The sequence below is a fragment of the Molossus molossus genome, unplaced genomic scaffold, assembly GCF_014108415.1.
Source record: "Molossus molossus isolate mMolMol1 unplaced genomic scaffold, mMolMol1.p scaffold_m16_p_10, whole genome shotgun sequence".
Taxonomy (NCBI): domain Eukaryota; kingdom Metazoa; phylum Chordata; class Mammalia; order Chiroptera; family Molossidae; genus Molossus; species Molossus molossus.
In genome coordinates, this window is record NW_023425345.1 from 98,399,688 (window position 1) to 98,425,839 (window position 26,152).

Here is a 26,152-nt window from a genome sequence, read left to right on the forward strand (position 1 = left end):
TTCTCTCTCTCTTCATGCTGGACTGTTTCCTGGACGCTTTGCAGGGCGAGACAAAGGTGTTTCAGATCAAGCAAGCAACACGTTATCCAATACGTACTATACGGCTAGGAGTGGCCGGGACAGGACCCGGCTGCCCGGTCAGACGTACCAGCAGTAAGTAGCACGTGGAACCCCCGAGTTCCAAACCACGCCTCATCCAAAAATGCTTTCTTTAGAAAACAAACAACAAAAGAAACCTGATATTTTATTCCACAAAAGAATACCCTGCCGGCTGATGAATACAAGAACATTTAACGTAAACCCTGTGCTTATCATTCGCGGTTTAAACGGAGAATTTCCCACATAACCCACCAGTTGTGCGGTAACCTAGACAGGAATACAAAACAAAGGAGCACACACCACCACAGGGCGATGGCTTCAGAATGCGCGGAAAAGCGCTGGAGGGAAACCTGCTCTCGCGAGAGTTCTCCAAGACAAAGCCAGTTCCCAGCACGCACCGCGGCCGGAACTACAAGTGCCAGCATGCAAAGCGCACACCGACACCCAGCAGGACTACATTCCCCGATATGCTCCCCTGACAAGTGGTCGGCCCCCTCAGCTGCGGGGGTCTCCTTCTGTCATCTCAGTCTCTCGTTAGAGTCTAGGGGTCGGACAGCACTATCCACGAATAAACCACGAAGATGACGATTTTGGGAGCCATTCTTCATCGCCCGTTGGATGAACAGCAAAGAGCCTGAGGCTAGGACGGAGGAGGGTGGCGCGGGAGGGTGGCCTGGCCGGCTGAGCCAATGGCGCGGGAGCGGCTCTCCTGCGCCATGGCAACGGCGGTCATCCCCCGCGGGGACCAGGGCCCCATTGGGTGGAATCTTTCGAGAAGGCTCGAGAAGGAAGCGGAAGTGGCACGTGGAGGGGCCGGTGGAGGCGCCGGTGAGTAAATGCCGCAGATTCTGGAAAGTTCTGATCAGTGCGATACATAAGGCAGAGGAGTTGAGACCTCCCCTTTTGGGCCGGTAGTTGGGCGCCAAGCGGGGAGCGAGCGGCTGCGGATCCAGGCAGTCACCGGAGCGGCCCGCGGAGACCCGGCGCTGCCTGCCTCGGGGTGAGCCCCCTGCGAGCTGCCACTGTCCCTGGGAAGCCGGGGCGCCCGAGTGACAGAGGAGCAGTCGGACCCCGCGGGAGCCGCGCGCAGCGGCCGGAGGACGCAGACCCAGACCCGGGGCGAAGGTGCACCGCCAGCCAGTCATGTCGGTGGTGGGGCTGGACGTGGGCTCCCAGAGCTGCTACATCGCGGTGGCCCGGGCCGGGGGCATCGAGACCATCGCCAATGAGTTCAGCGACCGGTGTACCCCGTAAGTGGAGCCTGCGGGTGCTGGGGCAGGGCCTGGGCAAGGGAAGAAGCCCGGAGCGGGCTGCGGGACTTCTGGTCCAGGGCTGGTCCTGGAGCGCCGGGCGGATGGAGAGCGGCGTGGGGGCCCGCGGCCCTGCCGGCCGGCTGTCCACGAGCTGGTTAGAGGGTGACTCCGGGGGGCGCCGGGCTGCGGCCGAGCCCACGACTTGGCTCTTTTGGGGCAAGCTGCAGCCAGCGCCTTCCGCGCCCGCCCCCGGCCACCACCCGGCTGCTCCGAGCCGCCCCCAGCCGGTCCTCTCCCTCCGAGAGCCCTGCGGCCGAGCTTTTTCTTCCGCATTGTGAATCTCGAAATTTACTGGAAGCTTCCGGCGCCTGTCTGCCGCTGCTTGTTCTGCGAGCAGGGGACTGTTGTTAGCGACCGCAGAGTCACTCCTTCAGGAGATGAATCTACCTTTTCTTACCCCTGCTCCTGGTTGCTAACGTGCTGTCCTCGGTGCCTGGAATCATTGTGGAAGATGGAAACATCCTTTTTCCCTCATTTTACAGAAGGAATCTTGTTCTGATTCCTTTATTAATTTTGCACAGTTTAAAGTAGGGAAAGTAAAAATTGCCTACTTTTGTGCTAGAGTGCTAGAACTTAATAGGGTGGATGTCCCTGAATTAAATGTTATATTCGACAGCAGCGTAGGGTGGGCAAAGGGTGACATTTTAAAAAGCAACCTTTTGAGCCTGCTTGTTTTCTGAAGATAAACATGCAAACATGCCCGCATGTGCATAGATGAAAACAACTGCTTCTCAGGGAAATGTACGTTATTTTTAATTTATTTTTAAATTCCTTTAACCCAAGATAAAAGGCGTAGAATAAAACTGAACTGAAAGATAAAATCATTGGGCTTCTATCACTGAGTGCAGACGAACATTTATGAAAGAGAATGGAAAATCAGAAAATAGCAAAACACTTGACAATACTAGCAGCACTGGGAAGATTGTTATTCCCCGAGCATGCCTTGAATCTACCATTTGCAAATCTACAGCCTGTTAGCTATGCAAAGGGTTCTGTAATTGGAGTTTGGTAAGAAAGAACACAGCATTGCAGGCTTCCATGCTTAAATGCTGTTTACATCTTTGTTCTCTGATCCCTATAAAGGAAAGAAAAGATGTTCAATTGAGGGTAGGAAAAATTGTATATGTGGTTGTAGTGACTACTGTAAAACAACAGGCATGGCTCTCAAAAATGTAAACGGAGGGCAGTGTTGGAGTTCCCTTTCATGTTTCTGATAAAATTGATGTTTGACTCAATTGCATTGGCTACTGTTAATTTCTGTTTAATGTAATTAACTTGCTTTCTTTGAAAAATGAGTACATTTGTTCTGCATGTGTATTTAAACTTGTTTTAGCCTGGTACTTAATGCCCTCAGTATGTTCTTCATTTTGTTCATCTAATTTACCATTACAACTACCTGCCCTAATTCCTAATTCACCTACCTCCTCCCTGACTCTTCCTGTGTTTGTGTTTGTCTCTGCTCTGTGCTATGCTCCTTTTCCATTCCTGGAAGGCAGTCTCACAGTTATAGGTCCCTTTTCCTGTCTTCAAAGCTGACTTAAATGCAACTGGTTATTCATGCCTTTCTTTCAGCGCTGATAACTCGGTTCTGCTGTTGTGCTTCTCTGCATCATTTTTACTTAGCTTTCTGAAGTAGAATCTTCCACGAAAGACCTTCTTTTGTGCTTTTAAACTCTAGATGCATAATTTAGGTCCCCTTGTGTGGTTTTAAAGAGTAACTTGATTCCAAAGAGGCAGGTGGAATCAGGACAGCAATAGAAGTAACAGTGATATTTAGATTTGTAGGCTTGGTGACTGAGAAGTAGAGAGGTACACCATATTTTTTGTTAGTCATGTATCTAGCGCCAAGTTAATAATACTCTTTAACTATTAAAAGCATTTTCAGAGTTAATGTCCACCTCCTAATAACTGGGGACCTGGAGAGTTGAAATGTGAAGTAAAATACACATGGGAACTATCCCTTGAGTCATGAGCAGACTTTTATTTTGGGGGGAGGTGGGAAGTAGGACTGCCACCAAGATTAGCAGTTAAATGGACAGACCCCAACCCCTTCTGAGTATTTGAAGTTTAGACTCCAAAGTTGTGCTATACCGGTGCCCCTCCCTGCCCCAAACCATGGGTGGACTCTTTAGATTAGATTTTCTCTCTTGTCAGTTAAAAATGTCCACATTTATTTTTTTTTAACTTTTTAAAAACATATTTTGTATTTCTTATAGATCAGTCATATCATTTGGGTCAAAAAACAGAACAATTGGAGTTGCAGCCAAAAATCAGGTAGGTTCTTTAAAAGAATTCTGGTCAATTTTTAAGGTGGAGGTTTTAAAGGTAAAATCTCAAGGACATGCGATAATATGAAATACCTAACTGTTGTTGAGTTTTAAAAATGTAATGTGAGTATCTCCATGAGCTCTTATCAGCAGTTCTCAACCTGTGGGTTGTGACCCTTTTGAGGGCCGGACGACCCTTTCACAGGGGTCCCCTAAGACATAACAGTAGGAAAATTACAGTTATGAAGTAGCAACGAAAATAATTTTATGGTTGGGGGTCACCACAACATGAGGAACTGTATTAAAGGGTTGCGGCATTAGGAAGGTTGAGAACCACTGCCTTAGATGGTTCATTTTTCCTTCTGTTCCCTTCTTAGTTTATTGAATAAGATCTACTTTTACTGTCTAATCTGCCAACCTTAATTTTTAGTAACGTTATTCACTACCTTCTAATTTATGTGAAGTTTCTTATGGTACTCATTTAAGAATTAAAGAGTCCTTCTAGAAGTTCTATGTTTAAAAGTGTTTTCAGGTTCCTTAATAATTAAAGAAGGACTGGGAGAATTTTTTGTCTAGACCTGTGCTGTCTTAAATGGTAGCCTTAGCTACACATGGCTGCTGAGCACTTGAAATGTGCCTAATCTGAATTGAAATGAGAAGGAAAAGTACACATGAGATTTTTGAAAACTTAAATAAAGTATCTCACTAGTATTTTACATTTGAGTACATGTTGAAATGGTAGTATTTTAGATGCATTAGGCTAAATAGCTATTGAAATTAATTTCATCTGTTACTACTTAATGTGACCAGAAAATGTATAAATGTCCTTCCCATTTAGGGCTAACCTTATAACTTTTGGAGTTGGGGGAAAAAATACAGTTAAAAAATATAAAATCCCTTTTGAGCGGCTTTAAGAAAGATACTTAAGCCCTGGCCAGTTTGGCTCAGCGGTTAGAGCGTCGGCCTGCGGTCCGGAGAGACCTGGGTTCGGTTCCGCTAAGGGCACGTACTTCGGTTGCAGTTTGTCCCCGGCCCTAGTTGGTCATGCGGGTGGCAGCCACTCGATGTGTCCCTTCACGTCGATGTTTCTCTCTCTCTCTCTCCCTCCCACTCTATCTGTACAAAAAATGGAAAAATATCCTCGGGTGAGGATAAAAAAAAAAAAAGAAAGATACTTAAGCCCTGGCCGGTTTGGCTCAGCGGTTGGAGTGTTGGCCTGCGGACCAGAGTCCTGGGTTCGGTTCCCACTAGGGGCACATACCAAAAAAAAAAGATACTTAAAAAATTATTTTAGCCCTGGTTGCAGTTTGTCCCCGGCCCTGGTTGGTCACACGGGTAGCAGCCACTCGATGTGTCCCTTTCACGTCGATGTTTTTCTCTCTCTCTCTGTTCCTCTCTCTCTCCCACTCTACCTGAAGAAAAAAATGGAAAAATGTCCTTGGGTGAGGATAAAAATATATGTATATATTATTTTAAACACAGAATAAGTATTTCTAAAAAAGAAACAAAATTCTAAACCCTGGGACACTATATAGGGCTAGTTGGAAGAGATACAAAGGAGAAAAGAGAAATAGATATGCATGCTCAAAACAACATACCCAAAAGGAGAGAAACACTTCTATTGTGTTTTTGTGGATATGTGAGGAGAATCAGTTGAGGATCTGATCTGGCCTGTGGATCACTAGACATTCTTCATCTCAGTTGTAGAATCACAAGGAATTTTAGATTATAAATATGTTTAAATTTTATATTGTTTAAAAACAAATAGTGCCAAACTGTATTCTTTCCTCTAAAAGAAGGTCAGAGAAAAAAAGTAGTTGGTGAACTATTTTGGTATTTTTGAGCTAGTTACTTTAGAAGTCTTAGTTTTTAATCTTTTATTTTAATTACTTCTGAATTTTCATTTATTTAATCCTCACCCGAGGATATTTTTCCATTGATTTTCAGAGAGGGAGAGAAGGAGAGAGAGAGAAAAACGTGGATGTGAGAGAGACACATTGATTGGTTGCCTCTCGCATGACCCCAACCAGGGCCAGGGATCAAACTGCAACAAAGGTACGTGCCCTTGACCAGAATTGAACCCACGACTCTTTGGTCCTCAGGCTGACTAGAGCCAAACCAGCCAGGGCTATTTATGTATTTTATTTTAAAAAATTTTTTTTCTTTTATTGATTTTAGAGAGGAAGGGGGAGGGGAGAGAAACATCAATGAGCCCTGGCCAGTTTGGTTCAGCGATTAGAGCATCGGCCTGAGGTCCCGAGAGACCTGGGTTCGGTTCCCGCTCAGGGCACGTATCTCGGTTGCAATTTGTCCCCGGCCCTGGTTGGTCATGCAGGTGGCAGCCACCCGATGTGTCCCTTTCACGTCGATGTTTCTCTCTCTCTCTCTCCCTCCCACTCTACTTGAACAAAAAATGTCCTCAGGTGAGGATAAAAAGAAACATCGATGAGAGAGAACATTGATTGGCCACCTCCTGCATGCCCCCCACTGGGGATTTGGCCCACAACCTGGGCATGTGTCCTGACCGGGAATTGAACCTGCGACCTCTTGGTGCATGGGTCGATGCTCAACCACTAAGCCACACTGGCTGGACTATTTCTGTATTTTAAATAAGGTTCTTTCTGCTGATACCTTTGAGTGAAATAATGTTGTGATGTGGGACTTTTTAATCCAGAGCCTAATCATCAAAAATATGTACATGCAGTTGAAAGCATTATGTCATTTAGAAAGGTTTGGATTTTCCTTGCCTCTTCTGCTTTTTGGCATAGATAATTAGCATTGCATGCTATTGGTAGGAAAGGTAGCAATCCATGTATTTTGTGCCACAAAATGTTTCTTTGGGCCACTTAGCAATTTATGAGACTCTAACAATGAACTCTGTATTTAAAAAAATGTAATTTGACTGTAGTGCATCTAGATCTCCTTATTTATTCATTCAGTGGGTAGAAAACAAGTTTAATGGGGAACAGGAATGAATTTAAGTGATGCACTTCTTGGTGGTTGCTTCAGAGTTTTTGTGCTTGTTTCACTATTTCGAGTTTATCCTGCAGATTTTGAAATCTGTCTTAAAGTCTGTGGTGGCAGTACTACCTCTTGTCTTTCTCACTGCCTATCTATAGGAAAAGGAGAAAAAATGAAGTCCGTTCATTGATGGAAATCAGGGCTCTGAGAAAGTTACTTATATCCCCGTGGTTTGAGTTCTTTCTACAAGTGACCTTTTTGTAAAATTTCTGTAAGTACTAATAGGTGTTCAAAGTAGGAAATAATTTTAAATCTCTAATTTCTTGTGCAGCAAATCACTCATGCAAACAATACAGTGTTTAACTTCAAGAGGTTTCACGGCCGAACATTTAATGACCCCTTCGTTCAAAAAGAGAAGGAAAACTTAAGTTACGCTTTGGTTCCGATGAAAAATGGTGGAGTTGGAATAAAGGTAATATAATTGAGCAACCTTAGAGTCTTTGTAGGAAACTTAACTCATCTATAAGGTACTTAATTCTTAATGAAAATTTAACTCTCATTTCTTAATTGGACACTATGGTCTTTTTTATTCCTTTTTTTTCTACCTAGCTTCTTTTAAACTGTAGGTATATCTTTCAATTGTCTTTGAAAATTATTTATACAGTGTATACTGCTATAACAATTTGTGTTTCTTGTAACTTCTTGGCAATTGTAAAATTTAGTGGTGTTTAAAAATCCTAAATTGTGTTGTCATGTTAAACAAAAGTGTCCAGTTGTGTTGTTTAGAGAGCCATCTTGTAATATAACCAGAAATCTTTTTTTAAACTCACAGAGGCATTCCTGTCTTATGATCTACACAAAATAATATTTATCCCAGTGATTCAGCTCTTTAGTTAGAGTGGAAATTTACTACCTTCTATAAATGTTTTGACTAGTACTTTGGGTGGGGAAAATATGCCCTAGTTTTTTTTTTTCCTCTTCATCTCTGGGGAGAAGTTTGTTCTTTTTTTTTTTGCTTCCCTTTCCCACTTTCCTTTTCTCTTTCTTCCCTAAACTGCTGTAACAGTAGAGATTTTGTGGAATAGAATACGTAATAATATTTGGGAGTTAATATTAGCAGGTAGTTTTCAGTACTACTGGTTAAAACATTGTCTTTCTTCAACATAGGTGATGTACATGGATGAAGAACACCTGTTTAGTGTGGAACAAATTACAGCCATGCTGTTGACTAAGTTAAAGGAAACTGCTGAAAACAACCTCAAGAAACCAGTAACAGATTGTGTTATTTCAGTAAGTAGAATTCAGCAAGGCAGTATGTTTCATTTTAACGTGCCTGCTTTATGTTACTCTAAAGTATCCAGTGTGTGAAAGCAGTTCTGTTACCAGGGATCACAATTCTGTGGGACTGTTAACATAGAGTATTTCAGAGGAGGTTCAAAGGGTAGTTTTACCGAGAAGCTGCAAAAGTTTTTGAGGAGATGCAAATCAAAGTATCCTATGAGGTCTTTTGAAAGACCGACTGGTTAGTAGAATCAGGGATATTCTGATAGTTAATGCACTGTTAGAAAACTTGTGTATGTCCATGAGAGGTTTTCCAAATTCCACCCCTCAAGTTGACAACCAGTGCGTTAGAAGTTTTAAAATGTAACCTATCAGTAGTGACAAAACCTATATTTTCAGCACTAGCCAACCCACCTTCAGTGGAAAATCGATCAATTATCAGAGAGTATTTGAAATGGACAAAAGCCACCTTTTATTTGGACACCAAAAAGGTCGTTTTAAATTCTGTCCTCCCAAATGTCCAGGGTAACGTCTTGATCTGCTCTTCCCCCGGGCTGTCTGTAATGGACTTACCTGCACCGTGGTCCTCATGCCATGGCAGGGTAGGAGGCCTGCCCTCACTAGTCAAAGCCTTTGTGGCAGCGTGTCCTGTGGTGTGAAAGAACAGAGACACAGCTAAAATGCCTCCTCTTGCCCTTGTAAGACAGAATGTGATTTACCGGAGTGGTATGGCCTGTTGACTTGGAGAAATTACATTGATCTCTGGTAAATTTAAAGAATTAAGTTATAAATCCGTGGTCCTTCCTTTTTTTTTTTTTTCCTTTAACTTGATGAAGAATACTGATGAAAGCAGTGTTCTGATTTGAAAGGTGAACAGAGACCCATGTTGGCTCTTGTACTTAGGGGGGGGTGGGGGGATGGGAAAGTCAGCCACAATGCTAAGTTTCCCCAGGTACTTTTCTAGTGAAGTTCTTTTGTGAATGTATTGTTAGATATTCTTCTCGAAGAGTATCCTAGTTAAAATGCGGTCCTAGAAAGTGATCAAAGTAATTTGGCTAGAAGCGCCAGTCACTTAGCACCATAAAAAGCTCCATCCCTTGAACTGTTTGTGAGTGTGGTTCTTTTTTCATGTCTTTATTGATTTTTTTAGAGGGAAAGGGAGCGTGAGAGAGAAACATCCATTGGCAGCCTCCCACATGCCCCATACTGGGGTCGAGCCTGCAGCCCCAGGCATCTACCCTGACAGAGAATCAAACCAGCAACCTCTTGGAGAGTGAGATGACACTCAACCAACTGAACCACACCAGCTGGGCGTCCCTAGAGCTATTTTGCTCTTCTTTCTCTTAGGAAAGTCAACAGGCTCCGCACTCCCCCTGCCCAAATGTTTTTACAATCTTAACAGGGCTACTGAATTAGAAGGTACCCCATCATCTAGTAATGCTTGAACTCAATAGATAATAAAACAAAAGGGCAGTGGCATGTGCTAGAATTAGTTCTATATTAAGTTTCTATAGTTTTTACCTATAGTTAATTATATTTAACATTAAATGTTAACTTAGCATTATAATTTCCAAATGTCAGTAGAAATTTAAGACTTTTGGAAATGGTATTTCATTCACTTAAATGTAAAGCTTTCCGTTAGATTTATGTAAGTCAGTATTCTTAGAAATATGGATTAATTTTTACTTTGAGTTAAAATTTGGTTATAATAAAACCTAATTTGATACTATAAAATTAGAACAATCTTTTCAAAAGTAAGTTACTGTTTTGAATGTTAATGAATATGCCAGAAACTTAGCCTGAAGTTCTGTTTCTGTCTTATGACTTGGTGAGGCACCTATTTAGCTGGCCTGTTAGGAATTTATTGCAAGTGGTTATAAGGAATTTGTATATATTTTTGTGTTCTAGATATGTTAAAATTCTCTCCTTCCTGTCTGTAGGTCCCCTCTTTCTTCACAGATGCTGAGAGGCGATCAGTATTAGATGCTGCACAAATTGTTGGCCTGAACTGCTTACGACTCATGAATGACATGACAGCTGGTAAGAAAAGCTTTTTGTGTGAAGTGACATGCTGTCAGAACTAGAGTTAAGACATACCAGGAACGATTACTAAACATTTTCTCGTGTTGATGTAGATATGCAGTCTACTAAAAAATGTGTTAGGTTTGAAAGCAGTGTTTTCAGATACTTACGTTTAATGAGAAATGAGCACTTTTTTAGACTTATAAATCTGTGTTCATTAGAACATTCTTTTATATTTATATAGGGTGGGGCAAAATTAGGTTTACAGTTGTGAGTAGGCAAAACAGAATTTGTTCTTACGTTATTATTTATTAATTGTATTATGTCCCATACAAACAACTGTAAATCTACTTTTGCTCCAACCAGTATATATCTTAATTTTTTGAATTAGGTGTGTTGGATTTGTTTTTAAATTTTCTTATGTTGTTTTTATAGTTAAGAAATAAGTTTTCCCAAAATCTTATGATTTCAGATTTCACAACTTTCTTAACTACAATTACTGATGAAGTTAAAAACAATTTCCTCCTATATTTCCTCAAATATGTCGTCAGGCACTGATCATATCTCTGGCAAATACCAAGCTGCCATGTGCCAGGTGTTGGTTAGGGGTAGATGTAATGTTGAGCCAAGTAGTCACCGTTAACCTCCTCCTAGAGCTTTTACCAGTTTATCACATTTCAGGTGAACAAAAAGTAGTTAAAATTTAGTGTCAGGAAAACAAGACTTTTTTTTTCTAATAGTGTATTTTAAGTCTTAACGTTTCAGAGGTGTGTACTTAGGTATAGTTGTTTAGAAAAACTGGTTTCAAAGTTCACAAAAGCTAACAAACTCTTTAAGGGAGATCAGTTTTTTTGCCTTGGATCTAAAAATAACTGGTAGGAGCTGGAGTTAATGTAGTTGTATATTAAGTTCTAAATGATTTTGGATGAGCAGTCTCCTGACTGGTCGAGGTTCAAATGTGAATATTGTGCAGTAAGTCTGATAACTGTTTGTGGTTACATGTCATCGTATGTGTTCTCCATCACATCTGCCTATATACTGAAAAGTAATAGAGCATTGTTCTAAAATCAGAGCCAATAAAAATAGTGTGAAGTCAGGTATAAAAACAGTGTGTTCAGCTTTAGCTGTTTGAAATATAGGCAAGTTTTCTGCATGTGTAATTATATTTTAACAGTGAAGTGTCTAAGAAAATGTGAACGAAAGAATTGAAACTCACTTATTTTTTTGTAGTTGCTTTGAACTATGGAATTTATAAGCCCGATCTCCCAGGCCTGGATGAGAAACCTCGGATAGTGGTTTTTGTTGATATGGGACATTCAGCTTTTCAGGTGTCTGCCTGTGCCTTTAACAAGGGAAAATTGAAGGTAAAGTCAAAAACTGGAATTTAGTGACCAAAACCTATTAAATGTATTATATTTGTCATTACTTTAAGCAACCGAGCTTCTTGACCGTGATCTTGGTAATGAAAAGTGTTGGGTAGTGGTATGAATAAGTTAATTGTTCCTAAGTTTGATGTTTATAAAGATGATGTCTTAGCCTACTCTAATATTCTTGCTTAGGCAAGAAAAGCTTTTTTAGCTCATCTTCTGTGTAATCATTAAAAATCAAAACTATCTTAGAGATTTAGTATTTCATTTGAATTTCATAGTCACATTTTTCCTAACTGACTTGGACTTCATGTTGTAACTTAGATATCAAGTCTTGAGCCTGTTAGTCTTCAGTTGTTTGAGTAGGGCTGTTTTAAGATTGTAGTAAAAAAAAATTTGCTTGAAAATAACCAGATTATTTATTGTTTTAAATAAATTAGGTACTGGGAACGGCTTTTGATCCTTTCTTAGGAGGAAAAAACTTTGATGAAAAGTTAGTAGAACATTTTTGTGCAGAATTTAAAACTAAGTACAAGTTGGATGTAAAATCCAAAATTCGAGCCCTACTTCGTCTGTATCAAGAGTGTGAGAAATTGAAAAAGCAGATGAGCTCCATCAGCATGGACCTGCCACTGAACATTGAGTGCTTCATGAATGACCAGGACGTGATGGGAAAGATGAACAGGTGCGTCTTGAATTCTGCCAGAGTAAATAGGGGTTGATTCTAGCTGTGGTGCTGTGTGTTTTGGCCCACAGTTGAGTGCTACATGAACACCTTTAGAACTAAGGGCACTTCTGCAAAGAGGCTATTTAGAAATACCTCCACTAAGCACCCTCATGATGAAGTCTTTTTGGCATTTTCCACTTTTTAGTACTTCTGGGCCAATAACTAAATAGTGGTTTCACCAAACATTTCACAGAAATATTTTGAAGTCTGTGGAAATATTTTAATAAGAATTGGACCACATAAAACACTTAGGAGTGTGATATGTCAGTCTTCGTGTATCTTCATGTAAAAGTGTTTCTTCCAGTGATACCCAGGAGAACTGATTTTTCTCCTCTACCCCCCCTTTCTGCACCTGTTTTGTAAGTTACAAATTAGTCAGTATAAACGTGGCCCATGTGAAATCCAGGGTGTCTGATAAAAAATGAGATTCATTGGGTTGATAAGATATATTGTTTAAAAACAAGATATTGGCCTTTAGGTAATTTTTCTAAAATTATTTATTCTAATCTTATTTATCAAGGGCACAATTTGAAGAACTCTGTGCCGAACTCCTGCAAAAGATAGAAGTCCCCCTTCATTCACTGATGGAACAGACTCAGCTCAAAGTAGAAGATGTGAGTGCTGTTGAGATCGTTGGAGGCACTACCCGAATTCCAGGTGTAAAAGAAAAAATCGCCAAGTTCTTTGAAAAAGATGTTAGCACAACACTCAATGCTGACGAAGCAGTTGCCAGAGGCTGTGCCCTGCAGGTATGTTTCCAAGCCCTTCTGCGCTCCTGCCAGACACCTCTTCCACATCACGGCGTCGTGGTGTGCACAACTAGGTATCACAGGGGAGCTGCTTTTAAATAAGGCCGTAAGGCTGTGGGCAAACGATCTTCAAATGCGGAAGATCCAAGAAATTTAAGATGAAAGGAACTGTGGAGCTGGTGTTTCTCAAACTGGTGATAAGGAACTGGCATGATTCTGGGGTGTCATAAAATGGCTATTGCTCAGGAATTAGCTGCAGGGTGGGTGACAGTTGTTACAAAGCACAAAGGAGCGCATCCGAAGGCAGTCCGGAGTAATGCAGAACTGATGTGGAGGACAGTTTGCCAGGGATAAGGGTATTCTTAACTGATTTTGGGCGAGAGCTTCTCCTCCATATTGCTTTTAACCTGCTTATCAAGTAAGAAGGCAGCTCAGAGGCCTTATGTTTGACAAAAGCCCCAAATCTAGAAGTTATTGATTTAAAAAATTAATAGTTTATATTTAGGACATTGTAGTCAAATAAATTAAGTAGTTTTAACTCAAGTTTCAAGTTAATGTGCTTGAGTTTATCTGGTAAGCCTATTTTTTTTAGTATAAAGAAGGAGATTCTGTAGACAAAGGTATTTAGATAGACTACCCTTTAAAACTTGAAAGAAGATGACTATGTAGCTACTTATTACTGATTTTCTATTGTATTATCATGACCCACCCTGGGGTTTTTGTTTCTGCTTTTTCCTTGATAATGGAATATGCCTCCTTAGCTAATTCTAATTCCCAGAAATCTGGGAAGTTTTTATAGTTGATATATACTGTCAGCAATTTTGCATTAGAATTTAATCCTACCCATCCATTTGAATTGACTTTTATGTCAAAAGGTGAGTGGAATTATTTGTGTGCTCATGATAATTCTTCCTTTCTGTCTTTTCTGAAGTGTGCAATCCTGTCTCCAGCATTTAAAGTTAGAGAGTTTTCCGTCACAGATGCAGTTCCTTTTCCAATATCTCTGGTCTGGAGCCATGATTCAGAATACACTGAAGGGTATGTATCAGGGAATAACTTTCAGCTAATGTATTTTAATACACAGAATGACTTGTGTGGTGGTGTGTCTGATTAATCTACCTGGGATTTAGCACCAAGCAAACCTGTCAAAGTATTTCTGTCGTTTTGGTGTTGTGAATGGTGAGATAGACTTGATACACATTTTCGAATGTGCCTGCTATGTTTGTGTAGCACAATAAGCAAAGCACTTGACACACTGACTGCTCTTCCTTCCTCTAGTGTTCATGAAGTGTTCGGTCGAAACCATGCTGCTCCCTTCTCCAAAGTTCTCACCTTCTTCAGAAGTGGGCCTTTTGAACTGGAAGCTTTCTATTCTGATCCTCAAGGAGTTCCATATCCAGAAGCAAAAATAGGTAAAGCAATTAATTGTGTATATTTACTCCTAAAGAATTTACTTAGTGTACAAACTGGAAACTTTTTTTATTAGCAGTGTTGAGTGGAACATATTGCCAAGTGAAGGCATTTTTGATTTAGTGTAATGGTGATGGAGAAATCTGCTTTTTATTGATGAATAATCTGGCCTTCAGAGGTGAAATGACTTGCTGGTTAGTGCTGCTGCTACTTCTAAGGATCTATATGTAGGAACACTGGGGCGTTTTTCCTATTCTCATCTATATTTAAGGAATTACCACCTACTTTTAACATTAACCTTTTCTTTATATGAAATATCACTTGTAGAATGTTACTTCACATTTAAAACCTGGCTTAGAAACCATTGAGCACGTCTCAAATGTGCCTTTGTATCTTTAAAAAGTACATCTTTTTTTGGTACATTTTCTTTAAGAGGCTTGACACTGTCCATCTGTTTGACCCATAGTGACTCTAGAACTCTGTGGAAGAGCCTGAGACATCTTCCCAAGCGGCCATGTCTCCCAGGCCGTGGGTACAGTCTGCCAGATCTTCTCAGGACTCACCCTTGCCCACAGCTTTTCACAACAGCTGTGGAAGGAATTCAACCTGGCCCTGGCCGGTTGTCTAGTTCTTCTTACTCCTTCAAATTTAAAATGTTCTGACACAGGAGTTGTTGCTTTTTTTTAACAGTTTTTACAAATTTATTGGGAAGGAATTAGTTTACAGAATTGTTGAATATAGACTAAAGTTTTGGCAGGCTATATTTTATGCACAACTTTCCATTATGCTGAGGATAAAATCCAAGCTCTAAATTTAGCATGGCACAAAATTTTTTCTATGATCACCCAAACTGAAAAGGTTTGCCCAAACTTAAATCTCTATCATGAGCCTTCCTAGATACCACATACTGAATGCTGTTTTTTAAATGTGTCTTATGGCAGTTATTTTCTGAACTAGTGTAGTGAATTAATCATTAATGAAGGTCTATTCCATCATCTCTCACTGTCCTGGAAGTTAAACCTGTAACTTTCTGTGTGTTTGTGTGGACAGCACCTTAAGTACAAGGCTGTTAAATCCCATATAGTGCTCTGCACATAACATGTTCACTATACTTAGTTTGGGTTTTAAATTTAAGTACTGGAATAGAATTACTATCAGAGACATGGTCATTGACACTTAGTTCTGGTTCCGTAGTTTTGCCGTCTCACTGTAAACACGTACCAGCTCAGTCCACCAGCATGGAACGGTCAGCTAAACTGCAGCAGGTCACACAGCCAGGATTCGAGCCCAGAGTGGGTCAGAGTCAGCATGCAGCTCTCAGTAGTGTGCTGGAGCTACTCTGTTCTGCATAATAATTTCAGGCTTTGATAAAGGTTTTAGCTCACCTTGCCTATCTAAAACCTAGGAAACTCGTTTGATTATTCAATCAGAAAAAAAGGCTGCCTCCTGCACGCCCCCTACCAGGGATCGAGCCCGCAGCCGAGGCCTGGCCCTGACCGGGAATTGAACCGGCAACCTTCTGGTGCACAGGACAATGCCAACCAGCTGAGCCACACTGGCCAGGGTGAAGAAGCCTTGGTCTTCTTTAGAGAGGTATAGATTCAGTTCTAAAATTGCCGATTTCTGTCGTTCAGGCCGCTTCATAGTTCAGAATGTTACTGCGCAGAAAGATGGAGAAAAATCGAGAGTGAAAGTGAAAGTGCGAGTCAACACCCACGGCATTTTCACCGTCTCTACAGCGTCTATGGTGGAGAAGGTCCCTGCCGAGGACAGCGAGCTGCCTTCTGTTGAAGCAGACATAGAGTGTCAGAGCCAGAGGCCTCCAGAAAACCCAGACGCGGAGGTAGGTTTGGGGATGAGCCTCTGAGTTTGAGTACTTAGTTGACTTAATCCTAAACTGTAAGAGAAGGGTAGGGAGGGGTTGTAATAGGTTTTGCTTACTCTTGATTAGCATTTGGGGTGATGATAATTAGCAATTGCTATATGATGTTAATATACAGCCTAGAATGTAGTGAATTATGATTAATCTGTGTAACAACTTGAGCTGGCATATGACAATTTGAGTAAAGTTTCTTTGTATTATTTTTTAAAGACATAGACCACATATTGAGAAGTCTGATGTTGACTGCTGATTAAGAAAAAGAAAAGACTACTACAAAAACTATTTGGTGAAATATGTACCAAATATCTAAGCACTTTTTTTTAATATCAAAATTGGCTTTGGTAATTCAGAAGTTACTTGCTTTTCATGGTTTGCCATATTGTGGGAGGAAGAAAGGGTTTTTCTAGAGAGCATAGAAAGTTGTTACTTGTCATGGTCTTAATTTAGACTTACTCTAGCATTAGTGCTAGTATTAAGTGGTCAACAGAGGAACTTTAAGAAACTTTAAAATAGATCAGCTAGTAAGTTTACTTCTGTATAATAATCAGCAATAGCTTAAATGAGGAGGCAGGTGGTACAGTATTTTAGATAGGATATGAGACCAATTGTCAAAAGACCTCCATTTCTAGAACATGGTGGGAACATGAATGTCTGATCCTTAGTGTTCTTATCTAGAAAATCTTCCAGTATGATGAGTAGAGTGACCAGGGCCATGTGTTTTCTCATTTGGCTGCAGACACCATTGTTCTAATGCCTGTGGTGTCGGTCTGCTAGGGCCTTCTGGACCTATCAGGGGTGCCCAGCCTCTGAACACTTCAGTGTCCGCCTTCCATCTCGAGCTCTGGCAGAAAAACATGAGAGACTTGAGGTGGGCAGGAAGGATTGAGGTCACTAACATGTAGCATGTAACCTTTATGCGGAGATCATTTGGTTAAAACGAGGTGGGGACAGAGGATCTGCCTAGCCATGAGCTGTCCCAGGGAGCCCTGAATAATTGATGGTTGGCTCTTTCACGTAACTGTTCAGTTCTGAAACGGAGACATGTCCATGTGCATGATGGCTCCTGGTGAGATCAGGTTCTGGAACCGTGTTTCTTGGACAGGCCTGGAGTAAACCTGTTTCCTCTGCTTTCGAGTGTCAATATCTGTACCAGGCTAGGTGGAAGTTTCTTAAAAGAGAATTATTGTCATCACATCTATCAAAACGCCTACTGTTTGTGGTATTTAACTATATTAAGTGCTGCCATTCAAATAACTCTTTATAGATTTAAAATTTCTAAGACGTTTTTAGATATTTTGGGTTCTATTGCTTTTATTCAGTGTCTTTCCCCCACCTGTTAAGATTTCAGAAATTAAGCGTACTGTCTCGGGTGTCCTGTAACCTTTACATTTATCCAAGTACACCTGCTTTCTACATCCTTTGTGCCTGGGCTTTCATTTCAGAAAAATGTCCAGCAAGACAGCAGTGAAGCTGGAACACAGCCCCAGGTACAAACTGATGGTCAACAGACCTCACAGTCTCCCCCTTCACCTGAACTTACCTCAGAAGAGAACAAAACCCCAGATGCTGACAAAGTGAGTGATGCTTCTAGTTCATTCCATTGGACAATGTTGCAACATGTGATCATTAATAATATCATTAAATCTACAGTTTCAAGAGCAAGCACCAAATTGTCTTATTTAGTCTCTATAAAATTTTTTTTCTGTTGATTTTCTATGTGTTTTTCAACTATAAAACCAGTTGAAGGTATTTAGGCTCAACTAAGGGAACTGAATATCCATGCCCTGCTTTGGCCCCGAAGGCTTCTCTTGGTGTAGTGCTGCACCAAGCAACAAGAGCAGACACTTAGCATTGGTTGTCTTCTCTAGTGCCAGAGGTACCTGGTGCTGGGAGGAGCAGAAGTGGGCACATCCCAGGGCTGTGTGGGCTACGGGAGTCGAGTAAACCTCCTCCTCCTTCTCTCACATTAACGGTCAAATTGCAGTAAATGTATTAGGATGATCTAGAAATAACAGATTGCTTATCAAAGTAATTGTTCTTTTGCCCTGCTTCCACAGTGTGTGTTGGAAGCTAAATTAAATAGTTGTATTGTATTCCTTTAAAAATGTCAGTTTCTAATCAAATCTTTAAAATTTATGGTCAGATACCAGACATTAGAAGTTTTCTTTGTTTCTCTAGATCACTCTGCTTTGCAGAAGTTCACTTCTTAGCAAGTTGCATGTTAATTATTAACATTCCATTCGTGCTTTGGCTTTCTCATTGTGGGTACAATTCTTTACCCTGGACAAATTACAGAATTGTTCATTGGGGTCAAAATATGTTTTCTATGTGGTGGAAGTTCCCCGTTTTTAATGACATTGTGCCCTGATTGCTCCTGTGGAGGTTCGGATGTGAACCGTAGGTCCTGGTTCTGGTTTCTGAAAGCCTTCCTCATTTTCTCCCACTGGGGTTAATGATGCTGACTTTGTAGTAACAACCCCTTGATGAGCATCACTCCTGTCACTCACCTTGAGCTTTAACGAGCAGTGCTGATGATGTCGATACCTGCCTGGATCATGCCATCGGTTGGCACCTCGTGCTCTTGGCTGTTAGTGGAGAAAGAGCACCAGCGTCAGCCCCTTTGGAACATCCTCACATATCTCCTCGGCGGTTTACTCCACGTTAATGCCATATTGTGATGTGTTGATTTTGTCAGTAGTTGGTTTAATGTTGTACTGCCGTGTAGTCTTATCCTGACTTAACTGCCAGACGCAACTGTCATCCATTTGTTTTCCAAATATCTGTTGCTCTCTGGTGTTTTTCTAAGTGTAGATACCATCTGATCCATTTGTCTTTCTTGTGGTTCATGCCCCCAGAGCATGCACAGTATATTGGCGGGTTCTTCTGTGGGTTAGAGGGAGGAAGACACAGAGTTCAGGGAGATCAGCTGGGTCATTGCTAGAAACACCGCTTAGAGCAGTTTAGAGATGTGGGGTTTCTAAGGAGCACGGAAATAGAAGTCTGGGAAGCAAGAGTTCTCATCCCATCTTTATAATTTTAGGCAGATCACTGAACCCTTTTCAAGTCCCAGTTTTTTTCTAAAAACTGCCTAGAATTTTAACATTCTTTATAGCTCCCCAAAAGTATCCATTGCAGTGCTTACTGTGACCTGTGGGCTGGTTCTCTTCCTATTATACCAAACCAGCCAACTAGAGGGCGTGTGACATACCCCTGGTTATCTTCTGTTTCCTACGTTGTGTTTTTCATCACTTGTGCAAAGCGGGAACCTGCTGAAATGGAGATAACACGGAAAAGGCTTGGAAACTTGAAGGCTTCTTTAGCCATGTATTTATATATTTTGAAAAACCTACAATAAATTGTTAGCAGTCGTAGCATCATTCTATTTGCTATTTTAAGACTCTTTTTATGTCTTAACCTAGGAGAGTTGCTTATGAGAAGTGGTATGTCTCAGAGGCAGATAGTAGGAATAAGGATACACACACACACGTGTGTGATCTACAAATATAGTAGGACATTTTGAAAGCTAATTTTCAGTGTGCTAATTGTAATTAAGGCAGGTAGAATACTGGGACATTAGGACTTAGGTATGTCTATATTGCAGAGATTGGGTTGACCCCGACATTTCTAGCTTTGGTCAGTTTGTCCTTGGTTATTGTCAAATTCTAGACTAGAATATGAAGATGCAGCAATTTAATAATATTTTAATATTTTTGACTCTTTGGAGTCATAAACGTTGCTTAAAGGGGTGAGAATGGAAAGACCAATGGAGAAAAGCTTTAGCAGGGGAGATTACATTTAATATGAAGAGAGAAATGTCCTGGTGGGTTCTCAAATCAAAGTGTGACAAGCTTACGTGTCATTGCAGCCCTGATTCAAAACAGGCAGTGGGAACCAGATGTCCTTATACCCTTTATTTTTGCCTATGTCATCAAGTGTGATTAGGGGTTTGTTTTTATCAAGGATTATTTAAGAATTTTCTTTTTTTTTTCACCCTCCTTCCCAAGGCAAATGAAAAGAAAGTTGACCAGCCTCCAGAAGCTAAAAAACCCAAAATCAAAGTGGTGAATGTGGAGCTACCTGTTGAGGCCAACTTGGTCTGGCAGTTGGGGAGAGACCTGCTCAACATGTACATCGAAACAGAGGTAGGTGCTCCCAATACATATTTTTTTTATTTTGGAATATGTTTAGTTGTTTGGCCCTGTTGCCCATATTTCTAATAAATAATGGCCATAATCCTCAGTATCCTAAGTGTTACATAGTTTTAGAGCTAGGATGAGACCAAATTTAATGGTATTTCAGTTTATTTATTTTGATTAGAAAGAGAAACATCAATTTGTTGTTCCACTTATTTATGCATTCATTGGTTGATTCTTGGATGTGCCCTGACTGGGGATCAAACCCACAACCTTGGCGTATCGGGACTATGCTCCAACCAACTGAGCTTAGTTTAATTTTTTTTAAACAAATTTTGTTTATATTTTTGCTTCCTTATGAAAAAAGAGATCTGTAATGTTCTGCTTGGTATAAAATTAAGTCCTTGTGAAGAAACTGAGTGCCAGTATTTCCCAGCACAGAGCTCAATACAGTTGATACTTCAGACCACACTGAGTGTTTCTGTCAAAACGTGCTCTTCTGTAGTGTGTAGAGTGTGTTAAATAGTTAAGATTCAGTTTCTCTGTACTCTGATGGGAACGCTGCATTTAGAAACTTAACAATAAATATAAGTAAGTGGGCTCTAAGTAATTTATCCTTGATTTTCCAGTGTGGCAGAGTGGTCTGATCATTATCTGTTGGCCAGTATGAATCCCAGTACGAGCCAACCATATAAGTACGTACAAGAAAACGAAATGATATTAAAGCCATGAATTTTTTTCCCCTTAGTGTAAAATCTCAAATGAGAAAACTATGTAATTTTTTTATATAATGTTAGAAAATGAAGAACTTAGTAGGGTTTGTTGAAAGAGTTTTATAAGGTATAGTTTAGAACTGTTAGCACTGCTTTTTTCTTTCTTTTTGTATAATTTGTTACAGGTGACAGAAGGCTGGAATTAACCTTTTCTGTTCCTTGGCAGGGAAAGATGATAATGCAGGACAAATTGGAGAAGGAAAGGAATGATGCTAAAAACGCAGTGGAGGAGTATGTGTATGAGTTCCGGGACAAGCTGTGCGGACCATATGAGAAGTTCATCTGTGAGCAGGTGTGTTTGGAGCCTGGTTTTTATTCAGATATTAGTGTTTCATATCAGACCTAATATTTGAACCTCTACTAGATTATGTAGTGAGCTCTTTGGAAACAAAACAACTTGAAATAGAAATTGTATAAACAGTCCTAGAGAGAGTCTCACTAGTGATGTGCGATTTTGTTCTATCTAGTTTATACCAGTGACTCTTCAGTTGTTACCATCTAGAAGAAAGAGCCAATCAAATTCAGAGCCTGTGACATTCACAGTTACAGAGGCTGAAAAGATAAATAGAAACTCCTTGCTTTCAAAGACCTCAAAATTTTTTTATGACTTGGTTGCTCTTATTGTTTATCTTAAAAATAAAAAAAAATGGTTTTCCCATTATTCCAAACTTTATCAGCCCCATTTCCCCTAGCCCTGTCTAAGCTCCCAAAGTCAGTAGGGTTCTGAGTAAGTCCCAGAAACACAACTGTGAAGGATGAGACTTGGAAAAAAATTGGCTAGGTCTAGGATGGTTGAAGGATTAATTCTGAAGTTAGAAGAATTTAAATTAGGGGTCTATTTTAGTCCTAAGATCCTGTGATACATTTCAGTTCTTGGCTCTGCCCAAACATTTCCTAGTTTGGTTATGGTGGTGATTCTGAGGTGTAGAGATAACCCAAACCAGGCTAGCTGTCCTAAGGCTAAAGTAGCAGTACATAGTTTCTGTGACTTGGGCAGGAAGGAGTTTGTCCTGTGTTCAGTGCTTGACTTGTCAGCTTGTCTCGGTTCCCTTCCAGTACTTTGTAGTTGTGGAAGCGAATGGAAAGGTGCTAATGGTTTAAAGAGGAGGAAGATAATTGCCCTTCCTACTCAGATTTCAATGTGGAAATTGTCCATAATTGGACTTCTAACATAATATTGTAAGTCAGTAAGAGTGATTTACCAAAAATTCCCAAATGTCTAGGTGAAAAAAAGAAGCCAAAGAAAAATTGCCGACCCCTTGTGTGAAATGCTGTGTGGGGCTCACAGTAGACTGTATTGCTCCTGATACTCTTTGAAAAATATGTTTTTACTGATTTTCTATAGAGAGAGGAAGGGAGAGAGGGGTAGAAACACTGATGTGAGAGAGAAACATCAGTTGGCCGCCTCCTGCACATCCCCTACTGGGGATCGAGCCTGCAACCTAGGCATGCGCCCTGACCAGGAACTGAACTGGGACCTCTGAATCCATGGGACAATACTCAGTCCACTGCGCCACACTGGCCAGGATACTTGATACTTTATAGTGAAGAGAATTTAGTTGGTCCGAGTGCCATCCTAGAAATAAGAGCGGATACTTGGTGTTTAACATTTCTGTGACTCTCCATCACGTTGGTTCTCATGTTTCACATACAGGACCATCAGAACTTCTTGAAACTGCTCACAGAGACTGAGGACTGGCTCTATGAGGAGGGAGAGGACCAAGCGAAACAAGCCTATGTGGACAAGTTGGAAGAATTAATGGTAGGCCTTCCTTTCCCAAAACTCTGAAAGCAGTGCTTGTGTTTTAGACTATAGACTTTTAAAATATGGTTATGAGAAATAGTAATTTGTTTAAAATAAATGTTTTAGAAAATTGGCACTCCAGTTAAAGTTCGATTTCAAGAAGCTGAGGAACGACCAAAAGCATTTGAAGACCTGGGCCAGAGGCTGCAGCACTATGCCAAGATAGCAGCCGACTTCAGAGCGAGCGTAAGTCTTCCTGCACCGGAAGAGGGGACCGGAGGTTTTAATTAGCTAATATTGAAGTTGAGGAGCTTTAGTGGTGAGCAGGTGATGTTCTTTTTTTAAATATGTTTTTATTGATTAGAGAGAGAGAGGAAGGGAGAGGGAGAGATAGAAATATCACTGTGAGAGAGAAACATCGAGTGGCTGCCTCCTGCACACCCCCTACTGGGGATCGAGCCTGCAACCCGGGCACGTGCCGACCGGGACGTGAACCAGGACCTCTCAGTTCATGGGATGATGCTCATTCCACCGAGCCACACCACCTGGGCCAGGTGATGTTCTTAAATGAGGAATTTATTTTGGTTTTTGAGACCAGAGATAGATTTAAATTTCATAGAAAATGTTGTCAAGTTAGCTGGCACTGTTAAATACTTAATTCTACCGAATGACTGCTTTTTCCATTCAGGATGAAAAGTATAACCATATTGATGAATCTGAAATGAAAAAGGTTGAGAAATCCGTGAATGAAGTGATGGAGTGGATGAATAACGTCATGAATGCCCAGGCTAGAAAGAGTCTCGATCAGGATCCGGTTGTACGTGCTCAAGAGATTAAAGCAAAAATAAAGGTGAGTGTTATTGTCTATTCATTGCTGTGTTTTCTTAGGGGCTGAAGTTGTAATCAATTGGACCCTGAGCCTGGCCATTTTTCCTGTAAATCTCTCACCTCGTCCTGACTGAAACCAGATGAAACCAGATTTCATTTATTACTGATACCACAAAATTCTGAAGACTTCCTAAGTTTCTGTTAAAGGTCCATTTCATTTAGTCATTCAGCTCACCGAAAGTATTTGTTGAGCCCCTGCCACGTGCCAGCTATTGTAGCAGGTTCCAGACTTCCAGTGTATGAAGAAAGTCCCTGCCCTGTGGACGTCCCCTGCTAGTATGAGGGCGACTTGACGGTAAACACGTGTGGACTATATGAGATGGTGTGTAAAGTGCTGATGGTACAGATGGAGTCAGAGGGATCAAGAAACTCTAGACAGTGGAGGGGGACCCGGTTCAGTGTTTTGTCAGAAATCCTTGCCAAGTGCCTGAGGCTTGAAGGAAGTTGGGAAAAAACCCAAGGAACTGCTTTCTGCCTGGAAGAATATTCAGAAACAGTGAAGATTAAGGAAACGTGAGCCTTTGGGGAGTCAGTGGGCTCCAGTGATTCCAGCTCTTGGGTTTTTCCGATCTCGAGGCAAAGTTACTTTACTTCTCTGAACCAGTTCCCTCTTCCACCAGGTAGGGCATTGTGATTCCTACCTTTTAATACTGTTATGAGGATTATAATGCACGAGTACTTAGCAAGATGCTGAGACATCACAGGAGTCTATTCAATTCTCTCCGATTGGGCTTCAAGCTAAGGTTTTGAGCAAGTGTAATGAGTAAGTGGGATTCTTTGAGATGGTAGGAAAGTATTGGTTCAAGTACGTAGGAAAGGAATTGAAAATGAACTGGATGGATCTGAGTCAGTCTGATTACTTGCTTTTGTTTTCATTTCTTAGGAGTTGAAGAACATCTGTGAACCTGTTGTAACACAACCCAAACCAAAAATTGAATCACCCAAACTGGAAAGAACTCCAAATGGCCCAAATACTGATAAAAAGGAAGACGACTTAGATCAAGGCAAAAATAATTTCGGTGCTGAACCTCCACATCAGAATGGTGAATGTTACCCCAATGAGAAGAGTTCTGTTCACATGGACTTGGACTAAATAACATGAAATTTGGCTTCATCCTTCAATTGATAAAATATTTTTGCTGTAGTATGTGACTCTACATAACATACTGAGACTATTTATATTTTCTTTTTTAAGGATGTCTAGAACTTTTGTGTACTATATGGAAAAAGAAAACGCTTAAGTCCATAGTCTTTATGATCCTAAAAGGGAAAATTGCCTTGGTGACTTTCAGATTCCTGTGGAATTGTGAATTCATACTAAGCTTCTGTGCAGTATTAGCATTTGCATCACTGAGGATGGAACTGACTTGTCTTTTGGAGAAGCTAAAAGAAACTGTACTGCTTGCTCAACGGGGCCGTGGGTAAATCGTTAGCATTTGTTCCTGCCAAGGTAGTTTTCTTGCATCTCGCTCCATTTCAGCATGTGTATGGATGTTCATCAACACCAGTCTGATTTCACAGGGGCTTTCTATCTGTCCAATAGAGGATGACTTTTGCTTTGGATATCATTAAAATTCACTGAGTTACGCAAACGCTAGTGGAATGTGTTAGCAGCATGCAGAGCAAATCTTTCAAATGTATCTCTCGTACCACAGTGCACTGTCAGGTGAAGGCGTCAGGCGGAGACGTGTGGGTCTGTGTGTGGCCGGTATTGTGAAGCCTTTTATGAGCTTTAAAATAAAGTTCATCTTGTGTCATTTCTAAACGGTTTTGTCTGGGTTTTTTGCTGCCTCTTATATGTGCTCTTTTCTAAATGAAAATGTCTTTGTACTGACGGACAAGTAGTGTATGTTTATCACATTTAAAGTTTTAAAAATATAAAGTTTAATATAATCTATAATCCACCATCCTGAACAACGCTTGGACCTTGTTGCATACCCTTCAAATCTTCCAACGACAGGCGTGTGGCAGGGTGGGTAATACGGTACAGTGTATAGACTGCTTTGTCAAGCGATCCCAGGCGCCTAAGTGCATGAGGGGTGGGCAAAGGTGGGTTTACAGTTTGTATGGAAGAGACATGTAGGTTGTGATCATTACAGTAGCTTTACTGACTCTGTACCTACTTTGGCTCACCCTGTATAGTTATGTGTTAACACTTCACTGCTGTGCTGAGTTCCATCAAATGAAAGACATACATAAAGTATTTTTAACCAATCCCAGTATTGGATTTAGGTGTTTCCCGAGTTGTTGCTATTATAAATAATGCTGCAATAAACATTTTCTGGTTTTTATTTTCTAAGGAGGAAATTGAAGTAGTGTTAGGGCTGGGGTGAGGAGAAGAAAATAGAGGGGGTAAAAAGTAACCAGGTGCCACAGTTTGGGCTCAGATGGGGGCCAGCATGCCCCCACCAAGGAGCGATGTAGCTATTGATTTCCCAGTCTGTTAGACTCCCTACCACTGAGCTACTACTGTGTACCAGGTGTGTCACAGCTTAACCCTTAACCCACGATCACAGGAAGTGTCAAGAATTGGGAA

At 40.8% G+C, this 26,152-nt stretch overlaps 1 protein-coding gene across 2 annotated transcripts; it reads left to right on the plus strand.

Moving 5' to 3' along the window:
- Positions 1-955: 955 nt before the first annotated feature.
- Positions 956-25,364, plus strand: HSPH1 (heat shock protein family H (Hsp110) member 1). Of its 2 annotated transcripts, XM_036252319.1 has the most exons (18): positions 956-1,349; positions 3,629-3,686; positions 6,972-7,112; positions 7,808-7,930; positions 9,862-9,961; positions 11,174-11,307; positions 11,751-11,995; positions 12,558-12,786; positions 13,718-13,824; positions 14,065-14,198; positions 15,831-16,039; positions 17,521-17,652; positions 20,083-20,220; positions 21,151-21,276; positions 22,639-22,746; positions 22,855-22,974; positions 23,417-23,578; positions 24,500-25,364. In XM_036252319.1, exons 1-18 carry the CDS (start codon positions 1,243-1,245, stop codon positions 24,707-24,709), a joined length of 2,583 nt encoding a protein of 860 aa, XP_036108212.1. In that variant the 5' UTR covers positions 956-1,242; the 3' UTR covers positions 24,710-25,364. The 2 variants fall into 2 exon arrangements, with proteins under 2 accessions (XP_036108212.1, XP_036108213.1); XM_036252320.1 differs by lacking the exon at positions 17,521-17,652.
- Positions 25,365-26,152: the final 788 nt, after the last annotated feature.

What these genes read in the sequence shown, in the direction of transcription:
- HSPH1 (XM_036252319.1), top strand. Translation starts at nt 1,243, where the DNA reads ATGTCGGTGGTGGGGCTGGACGTGGGCTCCCAGAGCTGCTACATCGCG. An exon ending in ACATGTACATCGAAACAGAG is followed by an intron (nt 20,221 to 21,150) that starts GTAGGTGCTCCC and finishes GTTCCTTGGCAG; the next exon opens with GGAAAGATGATAATGCAGGA. An exon ending in ACAAGTTGGAAGAATTAATG is followed by an intron (nt 22,747 to 22,854) that starts GTAGGCCTTCCT and finishes TAAATGTTTTAG; the next exon opens with AAAATTGGCACTCCAGTTAA.